Raw genomic sequence first — 26,246 nt, 5'->3', positions numbered from 1 at the left:
AGCTTTACAGCTTTTCCAAATGTAATGCTACATCCTATGGTTACACCATTTGTATTAAAAATTTTATTAACCTTTATTATGTTATGTTCATACTGCCAAATAAAAAAGCAAAAAAAAAGTTCTAAGGCAAATATAGAAAATTTAATTGCTTGCAAAATTATAAGGTAATATAATAATTAATGGTATTAATAATGTACCAAAAGGGGGAATATTGGGATATAAAAAATCTATATATCTATGTAATATGTTATAGGCCATGAAGTCTAGTGTGGCTGTTGTGTGTTTGAAATCTGAGTCCATGACCTGCATTTTAGCAACTAAAGCAAGAACTTAAAGGTCGAGTGGTCAAAACCTATTTGTACCAAACAACTTTGTTATGTCCTTGGAAAAAATGAATATTCTACAGATAAGGAAAGAACACCAGTGGAACGGCTATAAAAATGTATAAGAATTTTAAAAATGGCGGGCCTTGGCTCATGGCAGCCTGTCCAAAGTTGTCTCTTTAAAACAAAGGATAAAGGCCCAAAATAACAAAAACAAAAAACTAATAACATCACAAAGTAAATTATAAATAAAAACTTCACACATTTACAATGTATCGTCTTTCAATAATCCAAAGCCCTGTTTATATCTGGTGTGGTACTTGTGAACTCCCGCACCTTGTAACTAAACTAAACCCCAACTAACCATCAAAATGTCTAACTACTGAGCTCTGGTATAGTATGTTTGGGGTATAAATGTAACGTAAATAAGATCCATTTTGTAAACCATAAAAAGTATTTAAAGTATTATATAGCAACACGGTGTCCAGTATCTGCCTGCTCCCTCATCCTGTAAAAAGGCCCCTGCTGAGGGTCTATCACCCTGTCACTGGAAATTTTAAATCAAGACTGGATCTTTTTCTTAAATGTTCCAGTGTGGGTCAAACAGGCATTAATTCAGAGAAGCTCTCTGGCTTGTGTTACATAGGAAGTCAGACTAGATGCTCAAAGCGGTTCCTTCTGGCGTTATAGTCTGTAATTCTATGAAGGCTGATCGGCCCCTGCTACCCTACAGAAAGTCCCCGCCGCCCCCTATGAATCCGGGTCAGCAAGAGATAGATCAAGGGCTCCATTCACCAGTGTAAATCCATTTCTGATAGTTAGTCTTCACGTGGGAGTTTCTGCTGCCATGCAAATGAATGCGTGGTGTGATTCACGTAAAATGGCCCCCAAGGACTAGAAAAAAGGGAAGCTTGAATGAGCTGGGAGTCAGGACTCCAGGGCTCTATCCCCAGCTCTGAGAGGGGTGTGGGGTCTGGTGCTCAGTCTCAGAAAGGTTTTGGAATGAATTGGCTGAGGCTACAGCTAAGGATGGGAATTTACAAAGGGTATTCGAGGCTATTAACATCGGGTGGTCAAGACATGATATAGCAATGCGTTCCAAGCTGACATGCTCACAAGAGGACATGAAGGACGCTTGGACATGGAGAAATGTAAGTGCAGAGCCGGAGAGATACGGGACTGGCCACAAATGAACAATGTGAGAGAGAAATTGTTAAAATGTGTGAAACAGGCCCCCGGTGCCAACCTAAACACCGTAAAAGAGTCTACGTTGATAAGCAATGACCAGTTCAGAACATGGTCTAAAGTTGGTGTGGCTCTATTTGCATACACAGGTGAGGAGCATGTTTTGACCCGGATTATAATTCTCATTCTCTGGAGGTTGTTTTATTAGAAAATACCACATCAAAACATGTTACATTGCACATGAAATCCATATTTTGCTGGCATGGAATCCCTGAAGTTATTTGGCTCTGGGATGCAGCCACATCTGGGGTGGTGCATAGGAGCTGTTGGTACAGCGATTCGCTCACCTGGCACTGAGATGTGGCCATTTGTTGGGTCTCTTTGGGAGGCCATGGGGGTGTGTATGACTCTCCCTCTCCGTGCAGCATGTGTGCTTGGTAGGATGTGGCTCGGGATGGGGTTGGTGGGCAGGATGTGAACGTGGTTGGCACAGTCCTGCTATAAAGCCACCACAAGTTCCTCCTGCTTCAGAGTCACGTCTGCTCTGTCTGTGAGGCTGGGACCTCGCAGGGCATGGAGGAGGGCAGACTTTGTGGTGGCTGAGATTAAGGATGACAGACTTGGGGCTTTGAGGCGCACTGGGAGAGGAGACCTAAGAAGGGGAAACTGGGGGTGCCTGCCCCCACTCTCCCAGCACCCCCTTTTGTCCAGCCAGCCCCACAATTTTCCAACCCCGCTCTCCAGCCCCACAATTCTGCACCCCACCTTGCCCCACATTTCCTCCTCCTGCAAATCTGGAGAGTCTTTAGGCTTGGAGGCAGTAAAGGGGGCAGCTCCAAGCAGGGGACTCTGCTTCCCAGGTCCGGGCTTGCAGGGATGGAGCAGGCAGGGGGAAGGGGGAGGAGAGCAGAGCCACCCTGAGACATTATTACACTCCCTATTTCACTCCCACAATTACTCTTGGCCTTGCTTGCCTCCTGCAGAAGCCCTGATTGGCTGCCTTTCTCCAGGAGGTGGGGGATGTGGGGAAGGACAGCCAGTCGGGGAGGGGTTTCCCCACTCACCCACTTCTCCCAGCCAGTCCCATGGGGGGAGCTTTGCATAGTAGCTACCCTGTGTGTTTGGGGTTCAGTGTAGCCAGACACTGGCTGTTTGGTGTTTTGTATGTGACATGAGTTTAGAAGGTCTCAGCTCTGGCTCCTGCGACACAAACTTACCAATGTGATGCTGTGACCAAAAGGGCTATTGCGATCTCTGTATGCATGAACAGGGGACCCTCGAGTAGGAGCCGAGCGGTTATTTTACTTCTGTATATGGCCTTGGTGTGACTGCTGCTGGAATAGTGAGTCCAGTTCTGGTGCCCACAATTCACAAAGGATGTTGATAAATTGGAGAGGGGTCAGAGAAGTGCCATGAGACTAAGGAAAGGACTGGAAAACCTGCCTCATAGTGATAGACTCAAGGAGCTCAGTCTAGTTAAGGGAAGGCTAAGGTCTGACTTAATCCGAGTCTGAGTAGCTATGAGGAGGACAAATATTTAATTTAGTAGATAAAAGTCTAATAGTCTAACATGATGGAATGGCTGAAAGTTGACACTAGACAAACTAAGGCCATGTCTACAATAGCGATCTTACAGCAGCACAGCTGTATCGATGCAGCTGTGCCAATGTAAGATCACTTGTATAGCCACGGGCGAGAGCTCTCTGGTCAACATAATTAAACAATCTCAATGTGCGGCGGTAGCCATGTCTGTGGGAGAAGGTCTTCTGCCGCCATCGCGTTCTGCACATTACCACTGATGCCGGTGAAACAAGTCAGATATGAGGAATGGCAATATACAAAAACCTGTAGGAGAACACTTCCACCTCCCTGGACACACAATAGCAGATTTAAAGGTGGGCATCCTGCAGCAAAAAAAACTTCAGGACCAAACTTCAAAGAGAAACTGCTGAGCTTCAGTTCATCTGCAAATTTGACACCATCAGCTCAGGATTAAACACAGACTGTGACTGGCTAGCCAACTACAAGAGCAGTTTCTCCTCCCTTGGTGTTCACATCTCAACTGCTAGAAGAGGGCCCCATCCTCCCTGATTGAACTAACCTCATTATCTCTATACTGATTCTTCCCTGCATATTTATACCTGCTTCTGGAAATTTCCACTAAATGCATCTGACGAAGTGGGTATTCACCCACGAAAGCTCATGCTCCAGTACGTCCGTTAGTCTATAAGGTGCCACAGGACTCTTTGTCTCTTCATCACTGGACATTTTAAATCAAGACTGGACATTTTTCTGGAAGATCTGCTCTGGTTCAATCAGTAATAAATGCAGGGGAAGTTCTCTGGCTTGTGTTATGCAAGAGATCAGACTAGATGGTCACAATGGTCCCTTCTGGCTGTAGACTTATTTTATTTAAAGTAAATTTTGTAATGTGGTGTGACACCACTGTGGGTTCGGCTCTGGCGGCTACAGTTTCAAGCTTAACAGAGTGAAAGTCACCTCTGTTACTTGCTTCAAACTGAGAGTCTCTAGGAACACATAAAGACCAAAGGTAATGACCATCTATAATTCACCAGTACAAGGTCTAGTCTATTTCATAAGTTTTGTTAAAGTTAGTTATGATTACCCGAGCATATAGAAATTCTATACAGACCGATGCACAATTTACAAATATAGTTATACTCACATCCTTGACAATAGTGTTAGGGTCTGATGGGTCTCTCATGGCTTGATCATCAGCAGAGGGATGGTTCCTGCTGGAGTCTCCCAGAGGGAGCTCAGTTTTCCCATTCTGGGCATCCCCTTTTTATACTGTGAATCTGTCTACACCTACATTCTGTGTGTGTCCATAAAAGTGTCCACCCTCTTTTCCCCTGTTGGTCTGTCTCCCCTGAAAACTTAATGGACCCCAATTTTCTATAGGCTGGGTAAATTCTCTTTATTCTCATTAGCATTGACCCGCAGGCTGTATCCCATGGTTAAGACACATGTCTGAGATGCGCCTTTATGGTATTTTTATGATCTAATATTAATCTTCTGGATAATTTTGCACAATATTGTCACTTGGTGCCACTTTTCCCATAGTCTTAGGGCATCGGATTATTTATCAGTCACCTATGTCATCATTTCTTGTCTCCAAGCCTAAAATAGCTAAGCTAAAGTCTTGCAGGCTTTAACCTGTGGGTTTTTGCATTCCAGCTTCTCTTAGTCATCTCTAGTACTTGGTTTGGTATTTAGAGGACCTATTTTATACTTTTATAATCCTACAGATTAACTCTAGTTAACATACAATGAATATATATGATATAACATAATCATAATGTCACACAATAAATGAATAATAACTAAAATCACTAGTTACATGGCCATAGAGTCTATCAATCTATGAAGACTGACCTGTCCCTTCTGTCCATGCAGGAAGTGCATCCACTATGGATCAGCATCAGGAAAGCGGATGGAGCTAAATCTAGGACTTCCTTCACCAGCGCTGAATCCACTCACAATTAGGGCCCTGCCAAATTCACGGTCATGAAAAACATGTCCCAGACTGTGAAATCTGGTCTTTTATGTGCTTTTACCTAATTACCCCAAATGTCATGGGGGAGACCAGCATTTCTCAAATTGAGGGTCCTGACCCAAAAGGGTGTTGCAGGGGAGTCACAGGGTTATTTTAGGGGGGTCACATTACTTCTGTGCTGCCTTCAGAGCTGGGTGGCCAGATAAGAGCGGCTGTTGGCCAGGCACCCACCTCTGAAGGCACTGCCACTGCCAGCAGCAGCACAGGAGTAAGGGTAGCAGTGCCACAGTCCCGCCCCCCCCCCCCGCAACCTTTCGACCACCCCCACCCCCACAACTCTTTTTTGCATGAGGACCCCTACAATTACAACACTGTGAAATTTCGGATTTAAAGAGCTGAAATCATTAAATTTACGATTTTCAAAATCCTGTGACTGTGAATTGGACCAAAATGGACTTTGAATTTGGTAGCGCTGTACTCATGATATTTATATTTAAATGAGCATGTCTGGCACCATGCAAATGAATACAGGGAGTGATTTATATAAAGTAGCCCTTGAGGGCTACAGAGCAGGGAGCCAGTAGTGAGGAGCTGGGAGTCAGGACGCCTGGGTTCTATCCCTGGCTTTAGGAGAGGAGTGGGCTTTGGTGGGTTAGAGTTGCGGGCTGGAATTCAGTCCCATAGCCAGAAAGCCCCAGCCACTTGCCTGGTCTATATTTAGGGTGACCAGATGTCCCGATTCTATAGAGACAGTCCCGATTTTTGGGTCTTTTTCGTATATAGGATCCTATTACACCCCCCCACACACCTCCTGTCCCGATTTTTCACACTTGCTGTCTGGTCACCCTAGCTTCCTCAGGGAAGCTCTAACTGGTGACTGTTTAACCCCTGCAGTGCTGGCACCGAGCCGTGGATTCAGCGTGGACGTGGAGGGACCCATCACCTTCCAGGAGGCAGCAGCGGGGTTTGGGCAGAGCATGTTGCAGTTCGGGAGTGCCAGTGATGGGGGGTAAGGGCCGGACCTGGGACCCCACATGACTTGTGCCCAACGCTGAGGGGCATGTCTGGCTGGGCTGCCTCCCCTGGGCCTCAGTCCCCTGGGTGTGTGGGGCATCCCCTGAGCCCCCCATACTTTTTCCTCACAGGCTGATCATCGGGGCCTCACCGCAGACAGGAAACGTGAATGAAACCGGCAAAGTCTACAAGTGCGACCCGGGCTCCAGACGCTGCCAGGAGATCCCCACCCACAGTAGGGGCACCCTGTGCTATGGGGCAGCAATAGGATTGGGGTGGGAGCCAGGACTCTTGGGTTCTGTCACCAGCTCTGAGAGGGAAGGGGGGGTCTAGTGGGTTAGAGCAGGGGGTGGGGCTCGGAGCCAGGACACCTGGGTTCTATCCCCAGCTGTTGGGGGGTCTAGTGTTAGGCTGGGAGTCAGGAATTCTTGGTTATATCCTCCACTCAGGGACAGGAATGGAGTTTATTTGCTCAGCCTGGTGTGCATCTCTCCCCTGTCAGGGTCCCCGGATGCCATGGACACGTCCCTCAGTTTGTCTCCAGCTGCCCGAGGTTCCCAGTTCCAGGTAGGTACCACACCCAGGGGAGGTGGGTGCTGGGACTGGGGTCCGACGTTTTCTCCCTCATCATTCCAGGGGACAGATCCCTCCCCAAACCCCACTACACATGGATGGTAGTAACTGGGCCATGTCAGTGTGACTGGAGCAATGGTGCAGAGGTAACAATTGGGTGACATCCCCAGGACTACACAGTAACTGTGCGAGGGCTGTTGGTAACTCCTGTAGGTGGAGGGGCGGCACAAGGATGCAGTGGGGAATGGTGGTAGCCAGATATCCTCGCTTTGGCAACAGTGACCCTGTGAGATGATGTTGTGAGGGATGGAGGCACCTAGCTGATGGTGCTATAGTGACAATGACTGTGTGCTGATATAGCAGGAAGCGTTGTAACTGGCTTGTCACCACGGTGACAGTGACTGTGCATGGGCATTGCAGGGAGCATGGCAAGCAGGTGACATTGCCATGGCAACAGTGACAGGACACTGCTATAGCAGGGAGTGCGGTAAGCAGATGATGCCCCCATGTGTCTCCCCTGTCTCCTCTTGGAGATAGGTGCTGGGACCTCGGGTCCTGAAGCCCTGTCTGCCTCAAGGGGGCCCCTGCTCTGGCAGGGCCTTTCCCTGCATATCCATGGGGGGGAGGGATCAGGCCCCAGGGTCTCTTCCCCACCCTCAGAGCTCTATTCAGAGGGGCACCTACTGACCTCATGACTTCACGTGCCACAGGTGTGCGGCCCCAAGGTGCAACAGGCCTGTGGGGAGAACACGTACGTCAGTCACAACTGCTTCCCTCTGCAGCAGAGCTTCTCGCAACTCCAACACAACCGGGACACCCAGCCAGGTGAGGAGTGACACAGTGGTGTGTGTGGGGCCACTTACACCCTGTGGTCATGGGCCATGGGGAGGTGGAGGGGCACAGAGTCTGACAGGGGGTGGGATACCAGGCTAGGTGGGTCCATTGGTTTGATTCAGGATGTCAATAGGAGCTTGGAGTCAGGACTCCTGGGTTCTGTCCCAGCGCTGGGAGGTGGGTGGGGTGTATTTTTTTCATCTCAGTGCATATCATGCTCTATTCTCAGGACCCCTCCATGGCAGGGACAGGATGATATGGAGACAAGGGGGCCAAGTCGTCTGATTGGAGTGGCTGACGGGGGGTGTGGGATATCAGGTTAGATGCGCCCATTGGTCTGGTCTAGCCAGGGCCGGCTCCAGGCACCAGCATTCCAAGCTGGTGCTTGGGGCGGCGCATTCTGGCGGGGCAGCCCTCCCCCTTCCCCTTCAGGTAGTAGAGCGCCGAATTGCCATCGAGGGGGGTCTACTCCAGTGTGCCCCAGGCGGCAGGAGCGGCGGCGCGGCAGGCAGCAGGCGGGGCGGTCGTTATGTTTAGCTCAGCGGCGGCTTCAGCTAGCCGCCGCTGACGCCGCCCCGCGCCACGCCCGCACGCCTGCAGCCCCACTGCCCCCCCCCCCCCCCCCCCCCCCCCCCCGGCGGCGGCACGCGCACCTTCGGCGGCGCTGGGTCTGGCGCGGCCCTGGCTCTTTATCTGGTTTCCCATGTTTGTGGTTTCCCATGTTTGTGGAGTTGCGTCAGGATGTACTTCATTCCTGTCCCTCTCAGAGTGCCCCAAACATGTCACGGACATAGTGCTCCTCATCGATGGCTCGACCAGCATTAAACATGAGGATTTTACAAAGATGAAGACGTTTCTCTCTGAGATCATGAAGCGTTTCCGCAGCATCGACACGCAGGTAACAGGCAGAGGCTGAACCCTGATTACATACCCTGCTCCTCGCAGTCAGTGCTGACCCCAATGTGGCACTAGGGGGCGCTGTGCTGCAGGGCGCAGCAATGGATTTTGCATGCAAAACCAGGAAAAAATTCCTGCAGAACCAGCCACATCCTGACCGCCTGCCCCAGGCATTAACTGAGTCTGATGCCTGCTTTTTTTACCCTCCACCCCTGGGGTTATTTTTCTCTCTTCTCCCCTGTCTCCTGCAGTTCGCCCTCATGCAGTACTCGAACGAATTTAAAGAGCACTTCGACTTCTCACAGTACAAGAGGAGCAGCGACCCCGATGACCTTGTCAGGTCGGTCGTACAGCTCCAGGGTTGGACGCACACGGCCACCGCCATCCGGAAAGTGGTGTAGGTATTGCCCTCCTCCCGGTGCTGACTCCACAGGGAATGGGCTTTAAAGTCATGGGAGCTAAGGGACAGGGACTCAGGACCCCTGGGTTCTATCCCCAGCTGTGGGAAGGGACTGGGGACTAGTGGTTAGAGCAGCAGGCTGGCCATCAGGACTCCTGGGCTCTGTGCCTGACTCTGAAGGGGAGTGGGCACTAGTAGGTTAGAGCAAGGAGGGAGATGATGGGAGCAAGGACTCCAGGGGTCTATTGCCAGCTCTGAGCTTCTGAGCAATTCACAGCCCCACAGTGTGCCTCAGTTTCCCCATTGGTAAAATGGAGGAAATGACAGTGGCCTCCTTTGTCAAGGACCGTGTGATCTGCAATGCCAAAGCAGTGGGTGATCACTAGGTGTTATTATGTATCAATAACCGTCCCATGTATTCCCCACCCCCCTTTTCCAGGCGGGAGCTGTTCACCTCTGGGAAAGGCGCTCGGGATGAAGCCACCAAGATTCTCATGGTGATCACAGATGGGCAGAAAACTGGAGACCCGCTTTTTTATTCAGATGTCATACCTGAGGCTGAGCGAGCTGGAATCATCCGCTACGCCATCGGGGTGAGCCATGGCTGTGCAGAGAACTAGTATGGATCTGAGCCCATGTCCAAGGACAGGGGATGGGGAGGGGGTTCCCATCACATAAGGGAGAAGAACTGACCCTGGGTTGTAACTGGGCCAACGTGTGACATTATAGGAGAGCTGGAGCTCCTCTGTGGTTCAGGTTGAGCGGCACTTTCTAGTAAAAGGTTGGGTTTTCTGACTGCCCTACAGTCCATGTGCTGACTCAGATTGTCCTAAATTTGGTTTGCCTCATGGGATGCAGGTTAAGATGAGTGGTCTAAATTTGGGATCATTTGCACAAGGGGTTTCTGAGATACAGCCCCCGCTCCGTTAAACAGCAAAGTCACCCGGTTCTTATAAAGTCTTTTTTGCACCCCCCGGGGTTCAAACAACAGCTCTGATCCTCCCCAAACTGGTGTCAGTCACTTGACATTTATCTCCGTTAAACTGCTGAGCCAAAGAGATTGAAATGGGCATCAGCAGCAAGACAAAGGGCAAGTTTACACGACACACTGAAGTCGAATTCAGTTACGTCATCACACAGCCACCGCGGGAATTAAATTGGTTTTTCATGTTCCCATTACTCTCCTGTCGGCCGTGCACGTCCTCACCAGGGGCCTTGTACCGATTTAACTATCAGTGTGGGGCGTTGTGGGGCTGAAGCTGCATTGCCTGGGGCCAACAGCCAGAGTCTCAGGCTATGTAAGCCATCCAGTGTCTATATGGACACTGCATCGACCTAACTACATTGACTAAAAGCAACGCCTCTTGCGGAAGTGGAGTTATGAAGTCGGTGCAGTAGGCGAGTTACATGGGAGGGAGCTACATTTTAGTGTAGCTGCTTACAGAGGTAGGTTGACATAAGCTGCCTTTCATCAACAAACTCGGGTTTAGAGTCGTAGGTTCCCAGGCCAGAAGGGACTTTTGTGATGATCTAGTCTGAGCTCCCATGTAGCACAGGCCAGAGAACTGACCCAAATAATCACTGATGGAACCAGAGCAGATCTCCTAGAAAACCAGTCAGTCCTGAGATAAAAATTGCCAGGGATGGAGAATCCACCACGGCCCGTGGTGAGCTGCTCCAATGGTTAATTCCCCTCAGGGTTAAACCTGACACCATCTTTCCAATCTGAATGGGTGTAAATTTAGCTTCCAGCCATTGGATCTTGTTAGACCTCTGTCTGCGGCGTACGGGAGGTGCCTGACTCCACCGCTGAACCGATGGCACGCAACCCACCCGGCCTAGCGCAGTGGTCCCAGCCCTTCACCCATTGCCTTGAGACATCCCAGGGAGTCATTGCCCGCACTCACCCCTCACTACGCCCTGGAGATTAAGTCATGCAGGGCCCCAGAGCGCTGACAGTCCCCATGGCAAGATGTTCTCTGTGCTCCGCCGCTGATGCAACTGACACAACTCGGAGCTGAAATGAGGCAGGTTCCAAAACTTCAGGCTTGTGGGCCTGTATCCTCAAAACACAGTGACACTTGTGCCAAGATGTTTCAGAGCCCCATCCCCCCACTCACTGGAGCGGCCCAGGGTGCTGGCTGAGCCGTGCCTATTGAGGGCCCAGCAGGGCTCAGGATGGGTGGGTATGTGCCATGGGCTCTTGGCTGTGATTGATGCTGATGCCCTTGTCTCCACTGTACCTCCCTCTGCTCCGTGAAGGTTGGCACTGGAGGCCAACATGAGTTCCAGCAGATCGCCTCTGAGCCCACCAGGAAGCATATCTTCGGGGTGGACAATTTCAACACCCTTGAGTGCATCGAGACCCAGCTGCAGGACAAAATCATCATCTTGGAAGGTAACAGAGCTGGGGCAGGGGCCGCAGTGGCCCTGGGGCTCTAGAAATGGGTTTTCAAGGTCGAGATGGCCGGCACATTGGGCTGCATTAGTAGGAGCATTGCCAGCAGATCGAGGGAAGTGATTATTCCCCTCTGTTTGGCACTGGTGAGGCCACATCTGGAGTATTGCGTCCAGTTTTGGGGGCCCCACTACAGAAAGGATGTGGGTAAATTGGAAAGAGTCCAGCGACGGTGAACAAAAATGATTAGGGGCCTGGGGCACATGACTTATGAGGAGAGGCTGAGGGAACTGGGTTTATTTACTCTGCAGAAGAGACTAGTGAGGGGGAATTTTATAGAAGCCTTCAACTACCTGAAGGGGGGTTCCAAAGAGGATGGAGCTCGGCTGTTCTCCATGGTGGCAGATGACAGAACAAGGAGCAAAGGTCTCAAGTTGCAGTGTGGGAGGTCTAGGTTGGATATTAGGAAACACTATTTCACTAGGAGGGTGGTGAAGCGCTGGAATGGGTAACCTAGGGAGGTGGTGGAATCTCCACCATAGAATCAGAGAATATCAGGGTTGGAAGGCACCTCCGGAGGTCATCTAGTCCAATCCCCTGTTCAAAGCAGGTCCAATCCCCAGACAAATTTTTACCCCAGTTCCCTAAATGGCCCCCTCAAGGATTGAACTCACAACTCTGGGTTTAGCAGGCCAATGCTATCCCCATCCTTAGGGGTTTGTAAGGTCTGGCTTGACAAAGCCCTGGCTGGGATTATTTAGTTGGGGTTGGTCCTGCTTTGAGCAGGGGATTGGACTAGATGACCTCCTGAGGTCTCTTCCAACCCTGGTTTCTCTTCAGATCGTATAAATCTTTCGCCTTTTACTAAAGATTTCCGTGGAGAGGAACATTTATGAGTTTCTACCCAATTTTTTGAGGCTTCACTTCGGTGAAGCTATAAAAAAAGGGGGGGGGGGAGCGATAGCTCAGTGGTTTGAGCATTGGCCTACTAAACCCAGGGTTGTGAGTTCAATCCTTGAGGGGGCCACTTAGGGATCTGAGGCAAAAATTGGTCCTGCTAGTGAAGGCAGGGGGCTGGACTCAATGACCTTTCAAGGTCCCTTCCAGTTCTAGGAGATTGGTATAGTCTCTTCCAACCCTGATCTTCTATGATTCTGTGGGACAGGGAGCTGCTGGGAGTGGTGGGAGCCTATTACTGGTCCGGTGGGACTTACCTATATGGGAGCAGTGGGAAGATAAGTTTCAGCAACATACCCACAACCTCTGGGGACATGAATGATGTTTACCTTGGTAAAAACAAACCCAAAGATTTCCTCTTACCTATTTAAACAGCCCTGGCTCCTCACCCCAGAGGTGGCTGCATCTTGGTTCTGGAAAAGGGATCTCTGTGTCGCACTGTTTGTGACACCCTGAGACCCTAATATTCACCACTGTCATGTAATTAGGATCTGTTTTGTACAAAGTATGCCTTGTGAGAGATTATTCTAAAAGTCTTGATCTGCTGAACATTAATCTCATTGGATTGTATGTGTTATCGTTCTATGTGAAGTTATGAAGTTTTGCTATGTGCGTGTTACTGAAACTTGTGATGAGCTTCACAACACCCACAAGCAGCCTTTCAGGTACAATGGTAAAAATTCCAAACAGTGTTAATGGCTTATTGAGTAAGTTCACATAAGCACATGGATTACCCCAGGAAGTGGGTACAGTACAAACCTCTCAGAGATAGCACTACACAATGGGAACTGTTTGGCCCAGGTCACAGCACAAGAGCTTTCCAGTGAGTGGGAAGAAGATACAAAAAGGGGACAATGACGTCATGGGGGACGTCACTCTCCCTACAACAACACGCCTGGAAATATCTGAGGGGCAAGGACTGAGCAGTGGGAACTGATGGTCCCAGGCTAGAGGGATTTTTAACCTGAGTATGAAAACCTGGGAAAGCCAAGGCAACTTGTGCCTTAAGAATGTGCTGCCTGTTTATCACTTAGGGTGAGAGTCTGCTAATTTGTATCCTACCTGTCTAGTGTGTTATGCTGAGTTTGCAGGTTTTCTTTATTTATTAAGGTAACCTGCTTTGTGCTGTTTGCTTTCCCTTATAATCACTTACAATTTACCTTTTGTAGTTAATAAAGTTATTTCTTGTTTATAGCATAACCCAGTTTGTGCAATTCATACCTGGGGGTGCAAGAAGCTGCGCACATCTCTCTCCACATTGAGGGAGAGGGTGAATTTTTAGGAGCTTGCGCTGTGCAGATCTCTCTGTAGAGTGTAAGACAGTATTGTTTCGAGTTTATTGCCCAAAAGTGTGTGCACGTGAGTTCCAGGTGAGTCCTCTCACATAGCGCTGACTTCAGTCTGTGTCTGCCACTGGGTCTGGCCCTACCTGTGTGTGTGCTACACCAGACCGGAGAGCCTAATTCAGCGGAACAGGGAGAGGGAATCCAGGCTGGTGGAGCAGGAAAGGCTCAGTGAAACCCAGTACATCAGGTGGCATCCCAGATGGGGTGGTCCAACCCATCACACTGTTGTATGGCTGTTTCCCATGTCACCTCCCCATGTCTCTCTTTTCCTTTGAGGTTATTCATCTCAGGTCATCACAGCCAAAGGACAGAGCATCTACATGGTCGGGGCCCCTCTATGCCAAGGCACCGGCAAAGTCGTCCTGTTCAGCCGAGATACCAAGGGTGGGGAATGGACACCCGGACCAGAGCTGTTGGGAGATCAGGTATGGGGAGCATTAATGTGGATTGTGGGTTTGAGAGAAGGAGAGGGCTGGAGGAAGCCTGTAAACTTTTCACATCATGTAATATTTGTGTTTGGCTTCACCTTCAGGAACGATTCGGTCAGAAAGCCTCAGGCAGGGGATAAACTTGACTGGTTTAGCGAACTGCACCGCAGCTGACATTCAGCATCTCTCCAATATCCCACCTCTGTTACCTTCACTTACAGTCTAGATGGAACTCATAAGGTGGATACGGACAGAGGCCCAGACCCACCAAGGGACTTAGGCATCGTGATGCTGCAGGGAGGCACCTGCCTCTGCCAGCGATCAATGAATGGGGGGAGGGGAGAGAGAGAAACAGGCACTCTTCACCCACCCCACATGTTGGGTCTCATCCAATAGGCATGCTCGGAGCTGCCGAGATAAAGCTGTAGGAGACAAGAGAGGTTTCCCATAAAGCCTGGGGGTTAGAGTCCTCACCTAGGACATGGGTGACCCCTGGTTCAAATCCCTGCTTTGTCTGATGAGGAAGAAGGATTTGACCAGGTAGCTCCCCTCTCTCCGGCCGTAGGGTGGTTGTGATTTGCACATGTTCTGTGGCCCAACTGATACTTAGTTACTCAACGAAAGTGGAACAACTTTAACAGGGGAGACTGAGGGAGCCCACATCAGAATATCCCACAGCTCAGGGGTTAGAGCACTGAACTGAGAAATAGCAGGTGTGTGTTCAATTCCTTCTCCTCTGACCACACCTACCAGAGGAGGAGGAGTTAGATGGAGCAGCACCTGTCATCCCCCAGTTTGTGGATCATGCTGGGATGGCGGGGAAATAGGCACCGGGCAACTGCATGCTTAGAGTAAGACAGTAAGGCACATGCCCTGCCCTTGGGACATCAACAAAGGAGCTTCTGCTACAAAAACTTAGGCAACAAGTCAGTTTAGGCACCTACAGGGGTCAGCAGCAGCCAGTCAGAGGTTTTGCGGATCACAGAGGCAGTAAAGTCCAGCGGGTTAAGCACATAAATACCTTTGTGGATCTGGGCTAGAGAGACTCGAGCAAGGAAATAATATTACTAGTGATATTAACAGTGTCTGTAAAAGATCACACTACACTAACAAAGTGAATTTCTCCAAGCTCCAATTGCCTGTACATGCCACCTAAACAAAACTTATAACAGTGGCTCAGTCAGTGATGAACCTGACTTGTGATAGCCCAACCTCTGAACAGAATTGCACCACAGTTAGCATTCAGCATCCCCGGCCCTCCAAGATCTAGCTGCCTGTCTGTTCACGAACACTTACCAAGATAGCGCCACCTGCTGCACTGAGGGAGGATGAGGCTAAAGATGGAGTGGACATTGGGACTGAATCCTTATCCCCAGAGGGTGAGAAGGTTCCCAGTGGGAGAAGAAGCAGAAGGTGACTAAATTAAGGGGGTTGCTTATCTTCCTCTCCAGACTGGGTCAGATTTCGGGAGTATATTGTGTGCTGTGGACCTCAACAGAGATGGGAACATGGACCTGATTCTAATCGGAGCCCCAATGTACCATACACCTCTGAATGGAGGACGGGTCTATATCTGCCAGATTAACTTGCCGGTAAGAGAGAGGAGTGCAGCCATGGGCAAGATGGGTTTGCTGGGACTGCTGTGATGCTGTGACAATTAGTATTGTGGTAGTGGGCATGGTGCTCCAGGAAGCAGGGTAGAGGCTCAGTTCCTCCCAGTCAGTTCTGGCCCCAGTGTCCCAGAGTCAGGAGCAGGGGGACACACTGTGCTGCAGAGAGAGGAAAAGGAGCTTGGTAGGGATCACTCTCTGATGACACCAAGTGCTGATCCTTTCCCATGTGTCTTTTTGGATTGGGCCTGCAGGGGACGACGATGGTCTGCAACAAGACACTACATGGGCAGACGGGGGAAGTGTCTGGGCGCTTCGGGGCCAGCATGTCTGAAATCGGGGACATCAGCGGGGATGGACAGACGGACGTGGCCATTGGGGCTCCCATGGAGAATGACAATCGTGGGGCCTTGTACATCTTCCATGGGGGAAAGGGAGGCCTCAGTCCCCAGTACAGACAGGTGAGCCCAGCTCCTATGGGGAGTGGTCAATACACAGCCCTGAAGGGACACCATGGGGCCCCACAGCCCCCTAGTGCCCATTATATAGTACAGTCACCCCTTCTGCATCCCTCACTGCTCTCTCTGCCCTACAGCGCATACAGGGGTCACAGTTTCCCAGCAGGCTGCACTACTTTGGCCAGGTTGTCAGTGGCGGGACAGATCTGACGGGGGATGGGCTGCCGGATATCACAGTAGGGGCACAAGGGCAGGTCCTGCTGCTGAGGTAAGTAACTCTGTGTCGTTGCACTGCTCCGCACGACAATCTCAGGCCTTGTTTACACAGAGGGTGTTTTCAATACAAGTTATGCCAACGATCTCAAAGTGCAATAATTTCCTCGCTATTCCATGTCCACACTACAGTCCTTGTGCCAGCAGAGCCCATCCACACTTGGTGCTGTAGCACTGAGAGTGAGAGCAGTGCACTATGGGTACCTCTCTCAGTGTGCTGCTCACCACATTCCACAGCTAGGTGTTGTGGGAAGGTGGAGTGGATCGCAGTGCATCATGGGTGTGGAATCAATGTCCCATGATGCAGTTCTTTCCATCCCAGCATTCCATGGGCTTTTGACTGCATTGTGTGGCATTTTTCAATGTTTACTGTGCACCTGCCATCTCTGTCTGAAAAGATGGATCCTGCACTGATCTCTACTGTTGTGGTCGCTGTTACGAACACATCGTGGATGGTCATGCAGTATATCATGAGCTCCCAATCTGAAGAGGAACCAGAGTTGCCAGACCTGCTGTGTGCCATGGAAAGAAACAACACCAGATTACTTTTGGCATTCATGGAGCAGCTGAACACAGTGGACAGTCGCTTTTGAGCAAGCACCGATTGGTGGGATCACATTGTTATGCAGCTCTGAGATGACGAGCAGTGGGTGCAGAACTTTCAGATGCAGAAAACCAACTTCCTGGAACTGTGTACAGAGCTCACCCCAGTCCTGCAGTGCAAAGACACCAAAATGAGAGCTGCCCTCTGGGTGGGGAAGTGTGTGGCGATTGCAGTGTGGAAGCTGGCAACCCTTGACTGCTACCAGTTGGTTGGGAATCAGTTTGAAGTCCATTGCAGAGGATGCATTAATTCAAATGTGCAGGGCCATCAATTGAATCCTGCTACAAAGGGCCATGATTCTTGGAAATGTACATGAAATAGTGAATGGCTTTGTGGAAATGGGATTCCCTAACTGCGGCAGGGTGATAGATGGAACACATATTCCAATTTTGGCCCCAGACCATCTTGTAATGGAGTACATCAACAGAAAGGGGCACTTCTCTTTGTTAGTGCAGGCACTTGTATATCACCATGGGTGTTTTGCTGACATCAGCGTGGGGTGGTCGGGGAAGGTGCATGACGTGTGCATCTTCAGGAGCACCAGCCTGCACAGAAAGCTGCAAGCAGAGACTTTCTTTCCAGACCAAAAGATTGCAGTGGGGGATGTTGAAATGCCCATCGTGATCCTGGGAGACGCAGCGTATCCCTTACTCCCATGGCTCATGGAGCCTTAAATGGGAAACCTGGACAGCAGCAAGGAGCGCTTCCATAACAGACTGAGTAGATGTGGAATGTGTCTTTGGCAGATTAAAAGCGCGCTGGCGCTGCCTTTAGGGAAGGTTAGATCTTAGTGAGGAAAACATTCCAATGTCCAGAGCTGCCTGTGGAGCTACGGGTGAAAAGCTTGCCTGGGGTGGAGTGCTGAACCAGATCATCTGGCTGCTGATTTTGAGCAGTCAGATACCATGGCTATTGGAGGGGCACAATGGGGGCTATTCGAATCAGGGAGGCTTTGAGGCAACATTTTGAGAATGAGAACTAGTAGTCTGCCACGCTTCATTAAGCTCGGTTATCTGTAGTGTAGACAAGGCTGCACACAGTAGCAATACATTGTGTGTGTCTGTCTGTCTCACCTGTACTGGAGAAAGGCACAATGAAAGCTTTGCTGCAGTGCCGGCAAGTTGCATGAGCCCGTAATGCTTGGGCTTCAGGAATATACTGGGCCTGGGGGCCTGGCTCCACCAAAGTTTGGGTCTGAGTCCCACATGCTGCCCCCACACACCTCCCTGGTTCCTCTCCTGCCCTTGCTCCTCTTGGCTGAGGTGGGGCTGAGAGTGGGGGAAGTGGTGGTGTTCAGGGCACTGTGGATTTGTGGGTGGGGGCGCTGGGCATAGCGTGTCCAGGGAGTGTGGTGTGGGGGGGCTCTGCAACCGAAACCCATCCCACATCCAAACTTCTTCCCAAAGCCTGCACCCCCAAACTCCCTCCTGCTCCCAAACTCCCTCCCAGAACTGGCACCCCCTCCTGAACCTATACCCTCTGCCCCGGCCCAGATCCTGCAACCAGCACCCAATCTCCCTTTCAGAGCCTTAGGCAGGGATATGTGTGTGGCAGGGTGTGTAGGAGTACACAACTTGGACCTGTTTTGGGCACCACCAAAAATTATACAAATCTGCTGCCCCTGCTTTACTGCTCCCTTCTCTGCCCCCAGCATCTCCACTAGCAGAGCTGCAAATCCATAACTTTTCTCCCTTGGGTGCTGTAAGCACATCTAGGCTGGGTGGGAGGCTCTGGGAAGGGAGGGGGCCTGGCCCCATTGCAGGGAGCAGCTGGGTGATGGTTCTGTTTCCCCCATGGCAGGTCCCGGCCGGTGCTCAGAGTCAGGGTCTCCATCAGCTTCCAGCCCCCAACCATCCCCACCTCGGCCTTCAACTGCCAGGGGCAGGAGCAGCTCAACACAGAAGCCAGCAGGGCAGAGATCTGCTTCACCGTCACTAAGAGCACCATGGACAGCCTAGGTCAGACCAAACCCACCCCCTGCTCCCCTCCCCCCTGAGCCAGCCAGTTCCTTCCCCAGGGTCTGGACTCGAGTCAGCACCCCCTAGAGGGGAAAGGCCCCATGTCCCATTTCCCATTCAGGTTCCCGCTCTCAGTCCCTCATTTTCCCTGCCCCGTAGGTGATGGGATCTTCAGCACCATTCAGTACAGCCTGGCCCTGGACCCCGAGCGGACGAAGATCCGAGTCACCTTCGACTCCACTGGCCCTGTCCTGGGCAGGGAGCTGCGACTCAGCATTGAGAAGAAATGTGAGACGTACCGGATAATGTTACCTGTGAGTGTGGGGGTGTCCCGGCTCCTTTCCCTCCCACTGTGTCTGCCCCTCCAACTCTGCCCCTTGCTCCCAAATCACCCAGAGAACAAACCTCTCTCCGGGTCCCACACAGCCCCAAGCCCCCCTTTCCCTTCAGAGGCCCAACATGTTTCTGTCTCCTCAGCTGTGCCCTGAGGACACACTGACCCCCATCACCCTACACTTGAACTACACCCTGACAGGGGAATCCATCGCTGCCGCCAGTGGCCTCAGACCCATCCTGAGCGAGGACTCTGTGCTGGTGTCTCCAGGCTTGGTAAGGTTCCAGAGCCAGGCCCCATGGTGGCTCTGCTGCAGGGATCGAACCAGTGATGTTGGCACTCAAAAGCGAGAAGCTGCAAAGTTCAGAGCCAGCAGCAGCTTTCTAAACCCCCTCACAGAGTATAGACACTAGAGGGCAACAGAGATGGATGTTGAGTTTGCCTTGGCTACGGACCTGTCTCCCCTCTGAGGGAACATTTCAACTTCTCCTCAAAGTTCCCAAAATTTCTCTCCAAAAAACAAAATATTTTTGGCTAAAAAAATGATTTTTTCTGAACACTTTTCAAAACTTATTTTGGCCAGGGCCCCTTAGAGGGGAAAGGCCCCATGCCCTGTTCCCCATCCCCCAGTGAGCCAGGCAGGCCCCCTGCCCTGGCACCCCTAGAAGTGTGATACTGTTGCTGGCAAGAGCCAGGAGGTGGAAGGGGGAGGAGGCATATGGGTGAGTGTGTAGGTGGCACGGGCAGGGCTGATGATGGGTTTAGCTGTGCTCCAGTGCAGGGGATTGGGAGGTGCTTGGGTAACTGGAGGGCCCCTGGGTCCCTGCACTGTCACTCTGGAAGACGGTGCTGCAGCCCCCTCCCCATTGACCCCTTGTCTCCCCCCAGCTCCCATTTCAGAAGATCTGCGGCGCGGATGGCCGCTGCGATGACCAGTTAGCAGTCTCCTTCAATTTCTCTGGGTAAGTCACCGAAACCTCCCTGCAAAAACACCCGCCATGGGGGGACCCGTCCAGCTTGAGCACACCTTGGATTTCCAGTGCTGATGGATCCTGGGTGGGGGGCACTGCTGTGGCGAAGATCGCATCACTGGGGTCCCTGGCTGGGCACTGCTAGAGGAAGTTCACAGAGCAGCCAGGGCACGGCCCTGAGGAAGCTCACCCCTTTCTCTCCCCTTAGCTTGAGCACCCTGGTGGTGGGGGTCACCCCTGAAATCAACACCACCGTCTCCATCCAGAATCACGGGGACAATTCCTACAACACCACGGTGGAGTTCTTCTACCCGGCCGCGCTGTCCTACCACCGGGTCCTGCTACTCCAGGTACCCCAACGCGCATCGGGCATGAGGGGCAGCCACTGCAGGGGGCGCTGTGCTGCAGGGGGCGGGCAGGGGACTTGTCATGGGATGCTGCTCTGCAGGGAGCAGGCAGGGGGTCAGCAGGGGGTCTGTGGGCCCCATCTCTCACTGGCTGGTCCCCTGTGCTCAGTCCAACAGGAGGGCCATGGCCATTAAGTGCAGCTTGGCGGAGGGCTCGGAGGAGCAATCTCAAAGGAACAGCATCTGCCACATCAACCACCCCATCTTCTGGAGCAGGGCCGAGGTAGGGACAGGCCCTGGCCTGTGAACTCCCCAGGGGTGAGCCCAGCTGTGGGCAGAGAGGGGCAGTTCCCTGGGGTCAGCCCAGCCCGTGACAAGGGATGTGCTGGGGAAAGCGCCCGGGGAGCCCGGCGAGTCAGTGCAAACAGAGCCCTGAGGTCACTCCGGGGCTGGGATCAGGCCCTGCCGGGGCTGCAAACCAAGGGCCAGACCTGGGGAGCTGGAAATCAGACCTCACTGGGGGAGAAAAGAACAAAGGGAAGGGCTGTTCCCTCCCACATTTGGGGTCCTTAAAATGATGGTGAATGGGGTGCTCCGTGGCACAGAGCCGGCTGAGGTCTCTGGATCCAAAACCAGGTTAACGCTGTTTAATGTTGGACAGGGACAGGATCATGTTAACACCCTTTGCCGCTGTGGGACCATTTGTTCCATCTAAGTTCATACAACAGGCCCCACAATCTTCCATGTCTGCCCCACCCCCGCAGTCTCTGGCAGTTCCCCGGTCCCTGAGCCCACTGATTCTCTCACCCCCCCCCCCCCCGCCCCGTGTTTTCCAGGTCATCTTTGTTGCCACTTTCAGCGTCTCCTCTGAGGCCGACCTGGGGGACAGGCTGCAGATCACAGCCAAGGCCAGCAGGTGAGGGGGCTGGGCAGGGCCAGCGGGCGGGGGGGCAGTGGGAGGGGGCCGTGCATGGAGCAGGACAGGGCAGTGGCCTGTGGTGCAGCCTCCCTGCACAGTTCCCTACCTGCGTCTCCTCACATCTGTCTCCTTTGCCCTCCCCTCCCCCCAGTGACAATGGCGGCCCCATGACCGAGCGCATGATTCACCGGGCGGAGCTGCCAGTCAAGTACGGCCACTTCATCATCCCCACCAGGTAGGTCAGTGCAGAGACGGGGGCGGGGGAGAGCGCCCCCTACTGGGATCCCTGTTCCCTGCTGTAGCGCCGCATGGGGTCATAGGTGCCAGCGCTGATTGCAGGAGAGCGCCCCCTACTGAGCCCATCCCTGTAGCACAGCGCCCCCTTCTGGACATGACACCCCACCCCCATTCTCCAGCCCCATCCATCACACTCCCACCTCTCTCCTTCTTTCCATCCTTTTCCTCCCCCAGCCTTGAGGAGTCGACCAAGTACGTCAGCTTCTCCGCCAAGGAGGCAGGGACAAGTGTGCCAGTGACACATCGGTATGAGGTGAGGCCAGCGGTGCACAGTGTGAGGGGGGAGACAGGACAAGAGGGTGGGAGTGGAACTGCCTGAGTTAGGTTTAGTGCGTTAGAGCACGGAGGGGTGTGTAGGGAGCCAGGACTCCTGGCTTCTATCCCCAGCTCTGGCAGGGCAGTGGGGTCTGAGGGTTAGAGCGGGGGCTGGGGATCAGAGCCCCTGGGTTCTCTTCCTGCAGTGCCCTATGGTGAGTCTGTTTCTTTCAGGTCAAGAACCTGCGGCAGCGAAGCGTCCCCATCTCGGTCACGTTCCAGTTCCCCGTGGAGATGAACGGGGTCCGGGTGTGGGACGCCTCTGAGGTCGTCCCCTCCAAGGTATCTGCCTCTCCCTGCCCCTGTGTGTGTGAGATGGGCCCAGTGATGCCTGCTCTGCCCTACAGCGCCCCCTGCTGGAACAGGCTGTCTGGGGGGGAAAGGCCTTGCCCCAGCCTCTGAACCAGCCAGTCCTGTGCCCTGGTGCCAGATTGGTGCTGGTGCCCCCTAGAGGGGAAAGGCCCCGTGTCCCCTTCCAACACCATTAACATCATGTCTCTCTCCCTCCCCAGCCCCAGCTAGCCCAGTGCACCAGTGAGTCTGAAACGCCCGGTTCGAAGGACTTTGTGAAGCAGATGAGCAAGCGCCCCCTGCTGGTGAGTACAGGCTAGTGCAGATCCCAGCAGCTCCTCTCCCTCTGCACTAACACAGACAGCAAGTGCTATAGACAGACCCAGACCCTCATGGCCATGCTGAGCCCCTGCACACCCCCTGCCTCACCCGGCGATATCCTTCCACCCCCAGGACTGCTCCGTGGCCACCTGTAAGAAGGTCCGGTGCAGAATCGCCTCCCTGGAAACGCAGCAGTCGCTGGAGTTTGTGATCAAAGGGAACGTCAGCTTCCAGTGGGTCTCCCAGGTACGAGAGCTGCCTCTGCCTTTTGGCACGAGGTGAGAGATCCCCCCATGTGAACAGCCCCTGAGCCCCTCCCCAGAGGTGGCTGCATCTCAGTGCCGGGCAAGGGATTGCCCCTGTGTGAACAGCCTGTAAATTGCTGTGGGTCTCCCTGGGACGATGCTCTGGGCTGGTTTGTGTCATTTCCGGTCAGGGACGGTGAATTTCTCTGTTCCAGACTCAGCAGCAGAAAGTGAGTCTGGTGAGCGAGGCCCGGATTGAATACGAGGAGGAGAAATACACCCAGAAGGAGGGATTCGTCCGGCGCCAGGTACCAGAGCGACTGCGCCCGGGATAGAGAGAGCATCGGCTAGTGGTTAGAGCTGGGAGCCAGGACTCCTGGGTCCTGTCCCTGCTCAGGGAGGAAGCGGGGTCTGGTGTGTTAGAGCAGGGGTGGGTGATGGTGCCAGGACTCCTGGGTCCCCATCTCACAGCTCCTCTCCCCCAGGTGCAGACGGTGGTGGAGCGCTCCGAGGTCTATAACTACCTGCCCATTGTCGTGGGCAGCAGCGTGGGGGGCCTGGTCCTGCTGGCTCTCATCACCGCAGCCCTCTACAAGGTGAGTGGGGCAGGGTAATGGACCCCTCCTCCACAGCCCATCGCCCTGGGGGCAGGGCCTGTGGTTCTCCCAGCTGGTGGAGAAGGGACAAGGGTCTTTCCTTCGGAGGTTCCCACAGCCCTTCTGCTCCTCCACGGCCATGAGCCTGTGTCTGTCTGGCTCTCCCCCTCTCCGCTCTCTGTCTCCTTCCAGTTTGGCTTCTTCAAGCACCAGTACAAACAGATGATGGAGGACACTGTGGAGGGCAAGGGGCCTCACCTGACCCAGAGTGTGCCACGGGCAACCCCCCTGCTTCCAATACCCCCAAACAATAGCCCCCCATGCGCTCCCCTAGATGGGTCAAAGAACCCCTAAATTTTAATTGCTAAAGCTGGGCACTGTCTGCCACCCTCCTTGTCCCCCTCCCCCCAGGCACGAGTTGCCAATGTTGCCTCCCCACCCCTGGCTTTGCCTCCCTCTGGGTTGCTCCACGTCCACCCCCGCCCCTTATGTTTGCCACCTCCAACATGCAGAGAGACCGGTCACTGCCCATCCCCCAATCAACAAAAGAGATACTAGAGCCAATCGTTACTCAAATTAGGCTGGGCAGAATTCTATTTACCTTCTTATAACTTTGATGGAGAACATTGAGGTTATTTTTATAGGCATTTTTTTTAGAATTCTATTGATTTAAATTTTGATGTGGAAAATTCTGGGTTTTAAGCATCCCACCCCTGTTTTTATCAATTTAAATGATCCCGGTTGTGGGAATTTGTGTGTGTGTCGGGGGTCAGGCCATATGTGAAGGTCACAGTTATTTAATAGAGGTTGAGATTCAAAAAGTTAAAGCTTTATAACTATGCTGGGAAGGACTGGAGTTTTACTGGTAAATGTTGAATTCATCACACACAGACAAACTGCTGGCAAAATATTTCCATCGCTAATCAAAATTTTCTGCTTGAGAACATATTGGAGTTTGATTTCAGGCTATTTACTTTGTATATTTTGACATGTGATGTTAATAATTTGTTTGAATAGTTGTAAAATGTGACCTTTTAAAATCAATGTCTGTTGTCTTTACAGAATTATGGTTTGATTTCCTCCTCTCCCCCGCACCCTAGTAATTTTCCACAACTGAAAATTTAAATGAATAAAAATTTTAAAAAATTGCTTAGAAATAAATAGTCCTGTTCATGGAAATTATTTTTTAAAATAATTCTGCCAAGCCTATTTATAACCTTTAAAAACAGAAATTATCAACATCACATGTCAAATTGTACAAAGTACAGTGACACCAGCATGGCCGCAAGTTTTCTACACAATAAGGTGGGACACTAGAAAGTTCTCCAGGAGCATTTTTCTTTCTTTGTCTAGCTGCATGTTTTGATTGTTATCGACGGAAACATTTTCCCTTGGGTTGTGAGGGGGTGGGGTGCAGTGAAACTGATCACTGGTAACAGGCAAAGCAGGACAAAAAGTGGCCAGGGCAGTTAAAAATCATCCAGGTGGCAACACTATGTGGGATGCTGTGGATCCATATCCTGATGCCCCTTGCTGAATATGAAGCCTTCCAACCAGAGTGTCCCTGGCAGGGCTGGGAACCAGGACTCCTGGATTCTATCCCAGGAGCTGTGGAAGGGAGTGGGGTCTAGTGGATTAGAGCAGGAGGCCCGTTCTCAGCCGGTGTCTGAGCCACACTCAGCAGAAGGGGGGCTCGCTCTCGGCCAGGGTCTGTGCAGCGCCTGGCACAAGGGGAGCCCTGATCTCAATTGGGGCCTTGAGGTGCTACTGGGTTACTTCCAATACAACCAAGCTCTCAGAGTCATTTGCCTGCCTTGTCTGAAGTCTCACGTCACTTCAAACTGTCTCTCAATACTATGTGTGTGTGTGTGTGTTTGTGGGAGTGACAGGGGCTGTGCTGTCCAAGCTTCCACACCACACAAGGAAATGAAATCACTTTAAAACAGATTGAAAAGGAAAAAATAAATGTCTCTGTTCTGCAAGTTTAGCCTGAGGAACTCCCTGCCACATGTAGTAATGAGGCTGGGACCGAATACATTCCTGTATTCACACCCTACGTACTATTGTAATAATCTTTGTACAAAGTATGCCTTGTGAGATATAATTCAAAAACTCACAAGTTATTGATCAGTATTGGCCTGATAAGCTATGTGTCTCAACATTGTATGTAAAGTTTTATAAGATTTCCCTGTATGATGTTACTGACCCGTGTTCCCAAACCCACAGCCTTGCTCAGGTGGAAGTTGGCAACCAGATGAGGTCTCAAGAAAGAAATGTCCCTGCCTGAATTTGCCTTTAGGCCGTAAACGGTCATCAAGAAGAAAGGGAAACAAAACAAGCTCAATCGTGTGAGGAAAAGCCAGCTGTGAACATCCTTCCACATAAACTCTGTGTGTCCTAGTGCCCAGCTGGAAATGTTTTTCAACAGTGAGACTGAAACTATAAAAAGGAGGGACAACCCCTCCTTCCCTGCCCATGGCATTCACTGCACCTGAAGAGAGAAAGGAAGTATTCACTGGATGCTGGGAAAAGGGCCTGACATACACAGTTTGATCTGGAAGGCTTCTGAAAGCATGTGGTGAGAAACTTTGCTTGAATAGGCTATAGTTTAAGTTAGGCACTAGTAAATGTTTCATCTTTATTTTCTTTGTAACCATTTCTGAGTTTTATTCCTCATTAGTTGGATTCACTTAGAATCTCTCTTTGTAGTTAATAAACTTGTTTTATTCTTTTATCTAGTCTAATGTGTTTGAATGGAAGTGTCTGGGTAACTCTGTTTTGGGGTGGTAAGTTGTGGGCACAGGAATAATCTTACAGGAATAATGGACTTAATAT

The 26,246-nt window shown here is 51.6% G+C and overlaps 1 protein-coding gene and 1 non-coding gene across 2 annotated transcripts in view; both read left to right on the top strand.

The window, feature by feature from the left end:
* The window catches only part of LOC120403217 (integrin alpha-M-like), a 28,083-nt gene extending 2,060 nt beyond the window's left edge, over positions 1-26,023 (top strand). The window contains exons 2-28 of the mRNA XM_039534076.1: positions 5,920-6,034; positions 6,171-6,274; positions 6,542-6,606; positions 7,323-7,437; positions 8,214-8,344; positions 8,595-8,740; positions 9,183-9,336; positions 11,006-11,141; positions 13,721-13,869; positions 15,324-15,464; positions 15,737-15,943; positions 16,078-16,208; positions 18,618-18,775; positions 18,935-19,089; positions 19,253-19,384; positions 19,998-20,071; positions 20,289-20,430; positions 20,597-20,710; positions 21,264-21,343; positions 21,498-21,581; positions 21,818-21,896; positions 22,133-22,240; positions 22,471-22,554; positions 22,703-22,816; positions 23,031-23,123; positions 23,301-23,411; positions 25,638-26,023. Of these exons, the coding sequence (XP_039390010.1) occupies positions 5,920-6,034; positions 6,171-6,274; positions 6,542-6,606; positions 7,323-7,437; positions 8,214-8,344; positions 8,595-8,740; positions 9,183-9,336; positions 11,006-11,141; positions 13,721-13,869; positions 15,324-15,464; positions 15,737-15,943; positions 16,078-16,208; positions 18,618-18,775; positions 18,935-19,089; positions 19,253-19,384; positions 19,998-20,071; positions 20,289-20,430; positions 20,597-20,710; positions 21,264-21,343; positions 21,498-21,581; positions 21,818-21,896; positions 22,133-22,240; positions 22,471-22,554; positions 22,703-22,816; positions 23,031-23,123; positions 23,301-23,411; positions 25,638-25,763 (3,248 nt within the window). The 3' untranslated portion in view covers positions 25,764-26,023. The remainder of the gene's footprint in view (positions 1-5,919; positions 6,035-6,170; positions 6,275-6,541; positions 6,607-7,322; positions 7,438-8,213; positions 8,345-8,594; positions 8,741-9,182; positions 9,337-11,005; positions 11,142-13,720; positions 13,870-15,323; positions 15,465-15,736; positions 15,944-16,077; positions 16,209-18,617; positions 18,776-18,934; positions 19,090-19,252; positions 19,385-19,997; positions 20,072-20,288; positions 20,431-20,596; positions 20,711-21,263; positions 21,344-21,497; positions 21,582-21,817; positions 21,897-22,132; positions 22,241-22,470; positions 22,555-22,702; positions 22,817-23,030; positions 23,124-23,300; positions 23,412-25,637) is intronic.
* On the top strand, positions 11,962-12,077 carry LOC120405459. Its single transcript, XR_005598575.1, has one exon. It is a non-coding gene; the product is annotated as a U5 spliceosomal RNA (small nuclear RNA).
* Positions 26,024-26,246: the final 223 nt, after the last annotated feature.

Source organism: Mauremys reevesii, linkage group 4 (genome assembly GCF_016161935.1).
Source record: "Mauremys reevesii isolate NIE-2019 linkage group 4, ASM1616193v1, whole genome shotgun sequence".
NCBI lineage: Eukaryota > Metazoa > Chordata > Testudines > Geoemydidae > Mauremys > Mauremys reevesii.
This window is presented reverse-complemented; position numbering and strand designations above follow the sequence as displayed.